The 15,859-nt window shown below is 36.6% G+C and overlaps 1 protein-coding gene across 2 annotated transcripts in view; it reads left to right on the plus strand.

The window, feature by feature from the left end:
- The first annotated feature begins 6,423 nt into the window (after nt 1–6,423).
- Nucleotides 6,424–15,859, plus strand: part of LOC135768282 (beta-1,4 N-acetylgalactosaminyltransferase 2-like) — a 51,604-nt gene continuing 42,168 nt past the window's right edge. The window contains exons 1-12 of one of the 2 annotated variants that reach the window (XM_065277524.1): nt 6,424–6,741; nt 6,937–6,993; nt 7,342–7,476; nt 8,123–8,229; nt 8,379–8,416; nt 9,882–10,065; nt 11,382–11,468; nt 11,628–11,809; nt 12,236–12,379; nt 12,495–12,720; nt 12,837–13,031; nt 13,141–14,015. In XM_065277524.1, coding sequence (XP_065133596.1) covers nt 6,623–6,741; nt 6,937–6,993; nt 7,342–7,476; nt 8,123–8,229; nt 8,379–8,416; nt 9,882–10,065; nt 11,382–11,468; nt 11,628–11,809; nt 12,236–12,379; nt 12,495–12,720; nt 12,837–13,018 — 1,461 coding nt within the window. In that variant the 5' untranslated portion in view covers nt 6,424–6,622 and the 3' untranslated portion in view covers nt 13,019–13,031; nt 13,141–14,015. Of the gene's footprint in view, nt 6,742–6,936; nt 6,994–7,341; nt 7,477–8,122; nt 8,230–8,378; nt 8,417–9,881; nt 10,066–11,381; nt 11,469–11,627; nt 11,810–12,235; nt 12,380–12,494; nt 12,721–12,836; nt 13,032–13,140; nt 14,016–15,859 lie in introns of those variants that run through there. The other variant, XM_065277525.2, reaches the window with a different exon arrangement.

The following is a 15,859-nucleotide window of genomic DNA, read 5'->3' on the forward strand; positions in this document are numbered from 1 at the left end:
TCACTTTGTCTATTCAAATATAAATTGTACATTTATTATCATATGTACACATTGTACCGCTCTTAGTCACAAATCCAAGGCCAGGTTCTCCAAACTGATGTTTTATTTCTCCAACAAGGAAACATAAACAACTTAGAACTACACAAACACAAGACAACATACCACCGTCAATCATACATTCATAAACCCAAACACAATATCAATCATTGTTAAAATAACCGAAATAAAGCATAACATACCACTTTACTGGCTTGTAAACCAAGAGAGGATGTCACAATTCGTTGTTGAGTTGACCATAAACAATATAAACCTTTGTACACATGACATGAGACACAATGAAGCATGCAGCACCTCAAACAGGTAGCTTCCCTCTGTAGCCTCACCAGCTAATTCATTAGATTCACCAAACATTTAACAGGAAGTAACATAGATGCATCATGGGAGATTGAGTCCATCCAATACATTCCAATGTGACAGATGCATCCGCTGTGCTCGTGCTTTCCTCGACGCAACAACAAACCGTCCTCGCACAGCGCAAGCCATTGAAATGAATGGGTTTGACCGAAGGAAATATAAAACCGTGAAGCTGTTAATTGGTGCTCTTTAACGCCTCCTATATATCGCGTTAATGATCGCAAGGTGGTAAAAAGATTAATGGACGGATAAATGTATTTTTACCTCATGAGCCCGGTAGAATAATTAATTTCAAAACTTGACATTTTATTCTTAAGACAACATTTAAGATGTAAAGTATTTAAAGTAATTTGAAAACTTCTTAAGAAATGTTCGAGAACTGCATTTAGACGTGCCTTGGTGTGTAATAACATCTGCTTTACATACATTCTAAATAAGACATTTTCAGTATGTCTATATAAATATGATCAGGAAACAGTTTGCAGATGATTAAACAAATAAAAAGTACACCTTGCAGAGATCAACACGGATCAGATAGACTTCTCCCGGATGCACTGTTTGTGTGCGATTAGGGTTTGATGTTTACCTTTCAACAAACCTCATAAGCATGAGTGTGAGGTTTTAAACGAAGAACGAACCCAAGTGCAGACGTAGACAATGAAAATAGGATTTATTGTACAAACAGGGAAAAATAAAACCCACGAGGGGGCAAAACAAGACAGGGTAAACGCAACAATAAATTGACACTAAACTAAATCAACAATACACTTTTCACTACAAATAACAGACTACACTAAATTATTCTTAACACTGACAGATGCAAGACACAGGAACACGACAAGACGAACGAGCACAGTCAGAACATCAAACAGAAGGACAATAAATTGGGACAACCAATGAGGGACACAGCTGCAAATCAATAACAAGTAAGGGAGCGGGTAAAAAGTGACGAGACCCGGTAAATGCGTGGTCAGAATAAATCAATACTAAAACCACGCATCTCCCACATAAAACATGGTACTGCCAGGACCCTGTCACAAACAGGGATGCAACGGTAATAGATTTTGATGGTAAGGTTATAATCTGATAAATAATCACGGTTGTACAGTTATTACGGTTATTATGTATTCATTTATTTTAAAACATTAATGTATAAAATCACATGAATACATTTTTGAACAATTGCTTAATTCTTCTGTATTTTCAATCCTTGGACAGATGATAATAATAATAACTTAGCTGGCTTTGACTTAAACAGTATAGGTGCCTTTTGAAACCTGTAGGCTATTCATTTTAATGATCTTTTGAATAAAATGTAATTTTACATTTGGACTGAATAAATGTATATTATTTTGGTTTGTTTGAAGTATTATAATGATAAGAGCCTCTCAAAACAAATAATAACGCAGGGTCATCCTGGACCAGGTACTGTCATTTTGACAGGTGTAACTTAATTTTACACAAAAATCAAATATAAATATTAGGGGTGGCAGCATTAACGTGTTAACTCATGCTATTAATTCATTAATCATTAACGCGTTAAAATATTTTAACGTAATGAAATGTAGTCAGACCACCAGGAGCCCGCCCGGGTTTGATCCGTGAGCAGGAGGTTTTTAATGCTGCAGAGACCGATTGGAGTGTGGCTCTTTCACGTACGCATGCACACACACAAACCAGATGCACAAACAACCAAGAGACGCGTCACGCGCACATATTCTTTTGAACGCGGAGCTTTTTCATACAGTGCACTAACAACTCTGCATCATGACGCACGCGCCTCTTGGTGGTTCGTGGATCTGGTTTGTGTGTGCGTGAAACTAAAACACGCGGGGTAGCGAAGGCTTTACGGTTACTTAACCGTGACATTTTAAAGCGCGGTTAATAGTAAAACCGGTTAATCGCTGCATCCCTAGTCACAAAGACTAGATAGAATTTAAGACCTGACTGTAACCCCCCCTTAAGGAGCGGCTACCAGACGCTCCTCAGGGAGAACACTAAACACGGGACATAACAGACTGGATACAAGACAGGAACCACGAGAACATAACAAACACTAACAGGGGTAAACAGGCAATAACAATAATAGGATTTGGGTGGGACAATAAAAATAACAGACAAGGGAGGGGGGGTGGAGGAACAAAAGAGTTCATAGGGGCTGGTCCAGGGTTGGAGAGTGGGGAAGAAGTCCGGGTGACTTTAGTGTAAGTCCTGGGAAGGGCATGTCAGGAAGGGGCAAAACCCGGCAGGGGTTGCGCTGGCTGCGCACACGGCGCTGGGGTTGCGCGGGCTGTGCACACGGCGCTGGGCGCGCTGGCGGCTGCTCTGGGCACGCTGGCGACTGTGTCGGCCGCTCTGGGATACTTAAGAAATGTTCGAGAACTGATTTAGACGTCCCTTGGTGTTTATAAACATCTGCTTTACATACAGTCTAAATAAGACATTTTCAGTATGTCTATATCAGTGGTTTTCAATCTTGTCCTAGGGGACCCACTGACCTGCACATTTTGAATGTTTCCCTTATCTAACACACCTGATTCAGATCATCAGCTCATTAAGGGAGAGATCCATGAACAGAACTGGGTGTGTCAGTTAAGGGAGACATACAAAATATGCAGAGCTGTGGGTCCCCTAGGCAAGATTGAAAACCACAGGTCTATATGAATATGATCAGGAAACAGTTTGCAGATGATTAAACAAATAAAAATACACCTTGCAGAGATAAACACGGATCAGATAGACTTCTCCAGGATGCACTGTATGTGTGCTATCAGGGTTTGATGTTTACTTTTCAACAAACCTCATATCCTCATTCCCATTGATGTTTAACTCCTTGTATCAATGAAATAAATATATGGATGACCAAGAACTTCCTCAAACTTAATACAGGAAAAACAGATCTGCTCTAAGTTGGCCCTCCTAAATGTACTTCAGCTCTTAAAATTGATCAAAATAATATCGCTGGCTGTCAGGTACAACCCTCAACCACTATCAAAAACCTGGGCATAGTGTTTGATTCTTCGCTGTCCTTCTCTTCTCACATCTCATCTCTTACAAAATCCGCCTTCTTTCATCTACGAAATATTGCCCGATTACGCCCATGTTTAAATATCAATGATGCCGAGGCCCTTGTCCATGCTTTCATTACCTCCCGTCTAGATTACTGTAATGCTCTTTTCTATGGTTTACCATCAACTTCATTAAAGAAACTCCAATATATCCAAAATTCAGCAGCAAGAGTGCTTACACACACAAAGAAATCCTCCCATATTACCCCAATCCTATACAGTTTACATTGGCTCCCAGTTAGCTTCCGCATTCAATATAAAGTTCTCCTCACTACATTTAAAGCTATCCATGGCTCCTGCCCACAATATATCACTGATCTCATCCACACATATACCCCTGCACGTGCACTTAGGTCCTCTGAGGTTCCTCGCTATAGGCTGAAAACGTTTGGTGGTAGAGCCTTTTGTACTGCAGCTCCCAGCCTCTGGAATTCTCTCCCCCAAAGCATTCAAGAACCCAAGTGCAGACGTAGACAATGAAAACAGGATTTATTGTACAAACAGGGAAAAATAAAACCTACGAGGGGGCAAAACAAGACAGGGTAAACACAACACTAAACTGACACTAAACTAAACATAAACCAACAATAAACTTTTCACTACATATAACAGACTAGACAAAATTATTCTTAATACTCACAGATGCAAGACACAAGAACGCAACAAGACAAACGAGCACAGAACATCAAACACAAGGACAATAAATAGGGACAACTAATGATGGACACAGCTGAAATCAATAACAAGTAAGGGAGCGGGTAAAAAGTGACGAGACCCGGTAAATGCGTGGTCAGAATAAATCAATACTAAAACCACGCATCTCCCACATAAAACATGGTACTGCCAGGACCCTGTCCCAAAGACTAGATATAATTTAAGACCTGATTCCGACAGGATCCTGACACATGAAAATATTTTACGTAATTTCCTACTTCCTGAAGTCATAATAATTGCCAGTAGGTTACAGTTACACGCTTTGTTTTAGAAGATTACAGAAACATGAAATATTATTTCAGCATATTTCAAGTAAAACCCCTACTATGAAAATGTTGTACATGTTATTTTTATGTTATTGTTTATGTTATTGTTTATAATAAATTAATTGTTATTATTTTTAAAGCTTATTATAATATCATATGGTATGTTGTGCTCTTGTATGGCGTGTGTATTTCCGATTTCATACCGCACTCGTTTTGGTTTATGGTAAAAGTATTGGTTACCATCAGCAAAACCATGATTTTACCACAAGGGTTATTTTACTATGCGTTTGTATTGAAATGAAAATGAACTAATTTGATCTGAAATTATTTATGTAATATACAGTACTGTGCAAAAGACTTAGGCCATCACAGCTTTGTTGTTTTAGTTTAAACGTCCATTCATATTTATTTTTCACTTTTTAAGATACAAACATGAAGGAAATATGTACAAAATGTAAAAACAAAACAATTTCCAGAATTAAATGTCTTCTTCAGGCATCAGTCAATTATGGAAGCATGTTTCCGCCATGTTGTAAAAAAGAATAAAATTAAATTCTGAGTTTGTATCTCAGAATTGCGACTTTGTATCTCAGAATTGTGACTTTCTATCTCAGAATTGTGACTTTGTATCTCAGAATTCTGACTTTGTATCACCGAATTCTTACTTTGTATCTCAGAATTTTGAGATACATAGTCAGAATTTTATTTTTATTTTTTTACAACATTGCGGAAACTGGCTTCCATATTAATGTGACCTCTGTAAGAAGAAAAGGTACAAAATTGACCTGTACCTTTAAAGACCAATTTTGTACCAATAAATGCATTTAGGTGCAGATTCTGGGTCGTATAGCTGCCAGTTGTATAAATTTTACATTTAAATCAGTAGCGTAGCCAGAAAAAAACTCTGGTGTGCAGCTGAAACTCTGGGTGTGCCACATTTATTGTCATATTACTATGAAAAATAAATAACCATAAGCATATAACTCAGTGGCGTAAACACGGGTGTGCCAGGGTGTGGCGGTGCCACCCACAGTGGTAGCTGGCACACATAAAAATGGATGCAGAATAATTTTTGTAGTCTCAAAAAAAGTTTACTAAACTTGTGCTATTGTTGTTTCCTTAGAATATATAAATAAATATATATAAAAAAAACTTTCACGCATAAGTTAAAAACCTCTCACCCCTTGTGTCCATGGCGACGCATCATGATTGTCACCGCAGCCACAATAACTAACAGATGTATGCTATTTGTTTTATTTCGTTTTTTTTTTAAATATTCACTAACTTGCTTACCATGTCAACTATCTGATATTCCGATTCTTCATTTAAAAACGTTTATAAATTATGAAAATGAGCGCTGCGCAGCTCAGAGAGTCCTGTCAACCGGAATTACAGCACCTGAAATCCCCAGTTTCTCCCGTAATACATGAAAGTAAGCGGCTGTTGAAATGGGAAAAATAGAGTAGGCTATCGTTAGACTTTATAGTTCCGCTATGTGTGTCTGATATATATTAATGAAACATGTCGGCAAATTACATTTAAATAGATTGTTTTTTTCTGCTTCCCTTCCGTAAACATCAGTGTGTATTTAAATGTCGGAAACATAAAATAAACATTACGTGGTTGGTTGAAAACACTGCATATTAGTTGTGATATATGACAATCAAGCGCTGGCTTATCATATGCACGCAAAATTTGGGGTATTTGTACGTCTTTTTACACACTGGATGCAAGCTATTTATATAAGCAAATCATATTTTTCATATATATTTGTAGGCTATTCTTTCCAACATATGTCAATGTGTAAAGACAAAAAGGAAATGTAATTACAAGAAAGGCTAACATTGCTCAGAACGTTTTAATAGATAAATCGTAGACTGTTTTAAATCGCACCATCAGGAAACTCAAATATTGCGCAATAGCCATACCTCAATATTGACGTATATAAAGGAATATCAAAAAGTTTTCATTCCTCATCCGTCCCATCCTACTGGGAAAGCCTTTCACCATCATTCAATAGCCTGTAGACTTATTGAAAATGTGGCTTTCGTCTGGATTTCTGTAAATAAGATGCTTTAAGGCTTTAGGTTAACACTAATTCAATAATATAGTATACACCAAAATAGGAAAAACTATCAATATTATAGCAATATTTTCATTATGTGGGGATCATGCCGAAGGTTTTTCATCATCTTCCTCTGTTTCGAATTTGCGTTCCTGCTCTCATTGTTTTTTATCGGCATTGATGTTTGGAGAAAGACTTCAGCAAAGGTCCTAAGGTATGTTTCACACTGTTGATGATGCATCTGAAAAATAAAATTTTACCTCACTCACAAATAAATATTTAGTTTTTTAGTTTTTATTAAATGTTTGTTTTGTCTTATTTTAATTCATTATAAGTCATTTTGAGGACACATGGTTATAAACACTGCTGTGATTTAAATATAGTTTTAAAAAAGATTTCTCTCTTCTAGATTCTCAGACCTAAGATGTGAAAATAAAACTCGGACTTTAGATTTCCTCAGACCAAGGTAAGTCTTGTTCACAGATGGAATGAAACATCTTGTTGCCACTACACTCTAAATCCTTTCATAGTTTATTTCTTTAAGGCAAAAGTTTATTATTTGATGTTTGTCTTTTTTTGACATTGTGGGGCAGTTTCAAGATTAATCCAGGAATAGAAATGAGTTATATTAGGACATTTACGTAGTTTTTACAAACTTACAATAAAACCTTACTTGTGTGCATTTTGAGACAAAACCATGCAACTGATATATTTTAAGATGTTAAAGCTTATTTATGTAGGACAACTCAAACAAGCATTTAAGTCTTGGACTAGACGGGACTAAACCGCCCAGTGTGATTTTTTTATGCTTCAGTATAGGACCGTTTTATGACAGTCCTTCCTCTTGTACCTGCCGAAACAACCAGTCGGCCGCCCAGTTTGTGTCCAAAGATGAATTAGAAGATCTCCAGAGACGTCGGGCGGAAGAGTACAGACAACATCGGATCAGGTTCAGCGAGATTCATTATTTTAATCATGTTCACATTTTTTCTATTGCGCTTACAAGTTTGCAATGTTTGCAGTGCAGTGTTTGTTTTTGTCAGGCTGTATGGTTTATTTTTAGCAGAGTACATGTCATAAAGTGATAAACTATTTGATATAATAGCCTCGTTGGAATGCTTGATTCTGTTTGGCCAGTCGCTACATTTACAAGTTTGTTATTCCTACATTCTAAAAAATAGTGCTAAATAGCTCTTAATCATGATAGAGGAACCATTTTTAGTGCTATATTGCAGCTATAAAATGCTTAACATTGCTTAACATTAAACAAAATTGTTGGCTTGTTGGTATATGCGCCCTAGGGAGGATGCTTTTGCTTGCGCAGCGCAGTTATTCTCGCTCGCGTGGTTTATGTGCGTGGCTTAGATTTGGGTCTGAATAAACGCAACACTTTAATAACTCCGCGCCACCAGTTTAATCTGCCTTAAGCAAGAGCCTTCTTTATATCTTGAGTGAGCTGCACGTTGTGATGTCAAAAGAAATCATTAAATGACTTAACTGCTTGTGGCCAGTAGTGAGCCCCCTAACATAGAGATTAATGTCTAAGAATCTTGTCCTTGTATGACTCTTTATTTGTCCTTATATGACTCAACCAGGACAGGTAGAGAGAATGATGTTCTTGTTCTTGCCCCTCCCAACACTCCGCTCCAGTATCCCATCAGAGGATTCAGAGTTACTCCCATGACTAAAACTCTCATTCCTGGTGAGTCGGAATACTGATGCTTTTCTATGTGATTTCTAATGATCTGACATTTTGATAAAAGCACATCTCTACCAAGAAAGTGTTTTTATTAAAATGTATTTATGTACTCCGTAATCAAATATATATTTCACTCTTATATGCATTGTTAGGTCTAGCTGTACAAACACAAAACAGAGATTTGTACAAGGTTTGTTTGACTAAATACAGATTTTTGCTAATGGTGGAGGGTTGCTTTTATACTTATATCAATTATTTGATTCTAGATGTCTTTGTATGGGGCAAGGGCGTAGGTTTGATTCTGGCATTGGTGGGGACATAAATAAAATGGTTGAATTGCAAAAACTGTTTATCACCGTTTACTTGACACAAACAACAGACAACTCAGTATGCACTTTACTCAGTAACATCTGACTCGCCACCCCCGGCCATCCCAAATTTATAATAAACAATTGGTTATGTCCTAGAGCCTAATAAACAGTAACTGTTTAAGTCTTTGTCAAAAAAAAAGAAAATCACATTGTAAGATATAACCATATTTACTTTATAACAATGAAGAATATGCAATTAATATTTAATTCTTAATTTAATTTTGCCAAAAAAATCCCAGTGTTGAAGTTGGTACGTATGTTTCCTGAACAACGTTTATTAACGTTTCTGTAGTTCACATTAAATCTTCTTTTCATTAACAGACAGTTAATCGGTGTGAAAAAAAATAATTTTAAGTTTAAAATGCAACCTTTCATTATGTCTACATCTGTGCAAGTAATGACCACAGTGCAGTAAAGTATTTAGCAATCATGACATGAATTCATGTTTTTACCATGTTGGGGTTATTTTCTTTCATGGATTAGGGACCCCCTAAATAACCTTGCTACCCCATTTATAAAAGGTTGACAAAAGTTTGCAACTCCTCAGGTTAACATGGGATTGTCGTGTATTGTTGAAAACACTGTCCTTGAATCATTATGTGACACAACTTGTTCCGTATTTTGTGCATGAAACAGTTACAGTGGGTATAATAATACTTTCTTCCTCACTTACCTGTAGCCCGAATAATCACGCGCGTCTTGTTGAGTGAACTTTGGCGCGTTGTACAAAGTGAAACCATCCTATCACACGTAGCGAGTAAAGACAAGCCCATAAAGTGATGTGATTTAGAGAGGCGGGACTCAAGAAATGCTAATCCAATCATATTAGCAATGTGATTAGAGAGGCGGGACTAAAGAAGTGCAAAGCCAATCATATTAGCGATGTGAGTTACGGAGGCGGGCATTGCAGAGAACGAAAGCTGTTAACCGTTTGTGTACCACATAGAGCGTCATTTTTACAGAACGGGATTGCAAAAGATTTTTAATCTCATTTAAATCATTCCTGAAAAAAAATATAATAAGTAAAAAATAGAAAACACAAGAATAAGAAGGACATTAGTGGTTATATATAAATACAGATTAATTGTTTGGTCGAAATTATTGCTAGGGACAATTCAGTCTTCCCTGAATATTGCTAGGGACATGTCCCTAGCGTCCCACCCTAAATCTACGCCCATGGTATGGGGTCATCTCTCTTAATCAAACTAAAAAAGCTCTAGTTGTATACATTTGTGTCATGTTGAAAGTTGGTAAAAGAGCTCATGGGATGTCAAACTTGTTCAGGTGTCACTGAGGGTACAGAAGGGTCTGCTGTCAGTAATGGATGTTAAGGAGGATGAGAAGATTGTTTTTGGCCAGAATGAGGGAAATCTGACCATCTCATCCAGTAGCCTTGAACATCTCAATGAGCTGCTGAGCAGAGTGACCTACACCAGCACCATCTTTCACATCAAGACTGAAGATCTCGGTAAGAATTGTCCAGCATGATTACTTCAAACTGACTACAATATAGGTTTTATAACTCTCTATATTTGCTTATAAGGTATACACTCACCTAAAGGATTATTAGGAACACCTGTTCAATTTTTTATTAATGCAATTAACTAATCAACCGATCACATGGCACCTGCTTCAGTGCATTTAGGGCTGTGGTCCTGGTCAAGACAATCTCCTGAACTCCAAACTGAATGTCAGAATGGGAAAGAAAGGTGATTTAAGCAATTTTGAGCGTGGCATGGTTGTTGGTGCCATCCCAGTTACTGGGATTTTCATGCACAAGCATTTCTAGGGTTTACAAAGAATGGTGTGAAAAGGGAAAAACATCTGGTATGCGGCAGTCCTGTGGGTGAAAATGCCTTGTTGATGCTAGAGGTCAGAGGAGAATGGGCCGACTGATTCAAGCTGATAGAAGAGCAACTTCGACTGAAATAACCACCCGTTACAACTGAGGTATGCAGCAAAGCATTTGTGAAGCCACAACACGCACAACCTTGAGGCGGATGAGCTACAACAGCAGAAGACCCCACCGGGTACCACTCATATCCACTACAAATAGGAAAAAGAGGCTTTAATTTGCAAAAGTTGTACAGTTGAAGACTGGAAAAATATTGCCTGGTCTGATGAGTCTCTCTGTTGAGACATTCAGATGGTAGAGTCAAAATTTGGCGTAAACAGAATGAGAACATGGATCCATTATGCCTTGTTACCACTGTGCAGGCTGGTGGTGGTGGTGGTGTGAGGGATGTTTTCTTGGCACATTTTAGGCCCCTTAGTGCCATTTGGGCATCGTTTAAATGCCACAGCCTACCTGAGCATTGTTTCTGACCATCTCCATCCCTTTATATCCACCATGTACCCATCTCTTGATGGCTACTTCCACCAGGATAATGCACCATGTCACAAAGCTAAAATCATTTCAAATTGGTTTCTTGAACATGACAATGAGTTCACTGTACTAAAATGGCCCCCACAGTCACCAGATCTCTACCCAATAGAGCATCTTTGGGATGTGGTGGAACAGGGATGTGGTTCCCACAAATCTCCATCAACTATAAGATGCTATCCTATCAACATTTATAATGAATGCTTTCAGCACCTTGTTGAATCAATGCCATGTAGAATTACTGTAAGGCAGTTTTGGAGAAGAAAGGGGGTCAAACACAGTATTAGTACGGTGTTCCTAATAATCCTTTAGGTGAGTGTATTTATATATGTATAAGTTGGTTAACTTTACAGTTATCGTTCAATGTGTGTTTTAATTCACATGTGTATGCTTGTCCATAGCTTACTTCTCTTTTGAGAACCACGAGGTCATATTCCCCATTGAGATCAGACGTCGGTCAGTTCCTAATCTTTATGACCCGGGGAAAGGTGAGAACAAGCCGTGTTATCATGTTAGTATTTATTTTTAATGGTCTTTCATGTAACTAATGCAGTCCAGTTTTCACAGGAAGTAACATCTAAGACTTCATTTATCGGAAATTGTTGATAAAAAAATAACTATGCATAAATCTCTCTCTCTTCTTGTAGATATAAACTCCCAGGTAACTCTGCTTGTTAAGGCATTTCTGAGATATAAGGAACTGAATGCTCTTATTCAGAGTATTCGTGTGAACTACCCAAAAATAAAGATCATTATAGCAGATGACAGTCTTATCCCAGAGAAGGTTGTTGGTGATAATATCGAACACTACATAATGCCTCCAGCACAGGTAACAGAGCATCACTTAATCTTGATGATGCTCCTCGTGTTTTTTTGAAAACAATATATGAGGAGCTCAGATGCAAAAGCCCCTTCTGTTAAATAGTGATATTGACCAATGCTCTCGGCACATATTACATGTTCGTCAAATACTTGACAAGTGCACTTAGTGGATTTTGCATCTGAGCTCTTCATTATTTGCACAACCTTCCATTAAGCATTAAAAAGTTGTTCCAAACCTGTATAAATGTCAAAGAAAGGTATTTTGAAGGATGTTTTTAACCAAGCAGATGTGGGGCAGATCTTCCATAGTAAGAAGTCAATGGTGCCCCAAGTGTTTGGTTCATAACATTTTGTAAAGGTTCACAGATTTGCAGGTTTGGAACAACTTTTTGTGTGAAAACGATTAATTTAAAATGATTGTTTGCTTGTTAAGGGCTGGTTTGCTGGCAGAAATCTGGCAGTGTCACAAGTCACGACTAAATACTTCTTATGGTTGGACGATGACTTTGTGTTCCTGAATGAGACGCGTATAGAGAGATTTGTGGAGATTATGGAAGCTGTTCCTGAATTAGATGTGGTAAGTAAATCTGCTACTACTATATTAGTTAAAAATAGACTTATGAACAGGTGCACTAAAAATTCAATTGTAAGTTGATGGATAAGTTATAGACTAATAAGCTTAACTTTCTCAGGTCGGTGGTCAGGTAGAAAGAAATCAGTTTGCCTTTAAATTAAATTATGAAGAAGGGACCGGCGAAGAAGGCGGTTGCATCTCACGTTTCATAGGTTCTTACGCACCCCTGCCGGGATTTAAAGGGTGTTTCTTCGTCGATGGAGTTGTGAACTACTTTTTGGGCCGAACAGAAGCTGTGCGTAAGGTCGGTTTTGACCCGTTCCTCAAAAAGGTCGCACACAGTGGTAAGTGGACTGTAAAGTATTAGTTACAGGAATTCTGCCTATAACCCATCATACCTAAACCTTTGATTTGACAATGATCAGCACTGATACTGTGTTTTTTTTTTGTTAACCTTCAGAATTCTTCATTGATGGACTTGGAGAATTGTTAGTTGTCACCTGTCAAGGTCTCATAATTGGTCATCAGAAAAAAATGAACACACCCGAGTACGGAAAATACAGACATCCTCCAAAAGCTGATTCAGAAAATAAACTGACTCACCATTATTTCAAGAATCATCTAAAATGCATCAACTACTAAAGGAGATTTACAGGTGAAATCACAACATCCAGTTTATTTGAAATAATCATGATTGAATATTTGTATAAATTCCAATTTTATTCTGTGTTCAAGTCCTTACACTTGTTTTGCTCTTGTTTCAGTGTCATCTGAGCTTTACAGAGTTAAAGGCATCAAACAATATTAACTTTACAATATCAACACATCAATTATATTCATGTTTTACAGTATGTTATAAAACATGACAGACATTAAGTGGTGATATCCATGCCCAGAAAGTAAAGGTACGTTTGTAAGATATCTGCAAAAGATCTGGAGATCTGATGTGTAAAAACATCTGATAAAGGTCAGAAAGAGCTTTTTTATTTGTATCTTCAGTAAGTCTATATGACATCTGTCAGGAAACAGTTTGCAGATGAGGAAACGCTAACAAACACCTTGCAGAAGTAAACACAGATATCAAATAGATGTTTCCGAGATGTATGTGTGCTTTCAGGGTTTAGTGTTTAATTTTTAACCTTATGAAAATATTCTGTAATATCATACTTCCTACATGTAAAGTCATAATAATTGCCAGTAGGTTACAAATACATGCTTTGTTTTAGGAGATAACGGAAACATGAAAGATTATTCCAGCACATTTTAAGGGAATCCCCCATGTTTTTTATATTTATGAATGTAATGCGTCCACTGAAATGGACATCACATGTTTTGTGGTTTGAACCAATAAAATGCTGATCAACCAATCAAAATAAGGCACACTGATTAAACACTGGAAAAATCTGGTCCAAAGGGGTAAATATTTAAAAAGCTGCAAACACATACAACATCGACACGCCTTTGCCTGATATTTTGGATATTTTGATACGGACCTTTGCCTGGCTTATCTGAATAATAAATGATTGCATTTGGATATGCCTTTGCATTCTCACTCATAACATTATGGTTATAACATGTTTATATGCTTATTGTTAAAAATTTTGCACAGTAATATTAAAATAAATGTGGCAAACCCGGATTTTCAGAGTCTCTTTTCCGACTACGCTATTGATTCCAGCCATCGAAAATGTACAGTTTTGTATTTCAACCGACCTTCTGTATTGACACTTTTTATGACTTTACCAAGTTGATTACATAACTATTCCCGTAATGTAATATAAAATGTTTCCGTGACATTTACAATAGGCATGTATTCCTGCTCAGGGGAGCAAGATGTTGTTTTCAGTTCAAACTTCTTTCACCATCATTGAATAGCCTGCAGACTTACTGGAAATGTTGCTTTTCTCTGGATTTCTGTAAATTATATGCTTTAGAGAAATGTTATGCTTTTAACAATAATTTAATTAAACAGTATACAAGGAAATAAGGGAAACTATCAAGAGTTATATTTTCATCATGTGGGGATTATGCCGAAGTTTTTTTGTCACCGTCCTCTGTATCCAATTTGCATTCCTGCTCTCATTGTTTTATATCGACATTGATACTTGGAGAAAGACTTCAGCAAAGATCCTGAGGTATGTTGTACACTGTTGTGTTGTTTTTTAACAACTGCATCTGAAAAACTGCTTTACTAAATACATGTCACAGGTAAAAGTAAAACAATGCAGACAATAAAATAACTATTAATAAATTGATTCTAGGAAACAAACCGTTTTATTATTTGAGACACCGGCGCAATACATCCAAAAACTGCGGATGAAACTTTTATAAATCAAAGATTATTTTATTTTATATAAAGTTTGCAACGTGATCTATACCTATATGAAGAAATTCGTTGCAAAACGAGATAAATCCGTTTTTAACATTTTTGTCAAAACATGTTTATTATTATGTTATCATGTTATTTTTTTTTTGTTTTATGGTGCTACTAGCAGTATCAATTGGAATGCACAGCCAAAAAACTAGATTTCTGAAAAATTAAAAAAACGGAGTTATCTCGTTTTGCAACGAAACTCTTCATATATCTTGAATGACTAACATTCTAATACGTGTTTTAATAAACGTATTAGTCTTATTTTAGTTTTATTGCAATCAAAGATTTTTACGTTTTACTTTTCCTCCTTAAAGGTTTGTTTGAATGTTTTGTCTTATTTGAAATTATTGAAAGTCATCTTGAGGACTCTTGGTTAAGAAACACTGCTGTGATTGAAATAGTTTTAAAAAAGAATTCTCTCTTCTAGATTTTCAGGCCTAAAATGTGACAATAACCCTCAGACCTCAGATTTCCTCAAACTAAAGTGAGTCAATGTATTTCACAGATGAAATGACACTTCTGGTTTGTTTTCATCTGTTGCCATTACAGTCTAAATCTTTTTATAGTTTATTTCTTTATGGATTTTTTTATTATTTGATGTCTGTGTTTTTGACACAGGTGTGCTGGACAGGGTTTTGATTAATCCAGGAATAGAAATGAGTTATACCCAGCAAACACAGAACGTCTCCTAACGTTCCCATATGGTTCCCATTGATAATAACCTAAAGAGAATGGTTCCCTGTAGGGTTTTTTGGTAAAGCTGCAGGGCAGCACAGTGATGCCCACTGCTCCATGTCTGTACTCCTGCTAGCCATCTGATTTTTTTAAGTGAAAACATGATTAAATCAATTTTTTATTCTTTAATAAAATATACAGAACAATACAATGTATGAAAAATAGTACACAGTATTGTGGGTTACATTACATAAACATAAATATAAAGAGAGTTAAACTGGCTTAATTGATTTACCCCATTGTAGAGTCTTACAAGCAACAGTATTTTTTTTTTTAGTTCCTCAAGGAAATTAAATATATATCAAGATCTTTCTTAAAGATAAAAAGAGTTTTCTTCGAGAATTTGTATTTGTGAATATAAAATGTAGCAAGGA

Source organism: Paramisgurnus dabryanus, chromosome 23 (genome assembly GCF_030506205.2).
Source record: "Paramisgurnus dabryanus chromosome 23, PD_genome_1.1, whole genome shotgun sequence".
Taxonomy (NCBI): domain Eukaryota; kingdom Metazoa; phylum Chordata; class Actinopteri; order Cypriniformes; family Cobitidae; genus Paramisgurnus; species Paramisgurnus dabryanus.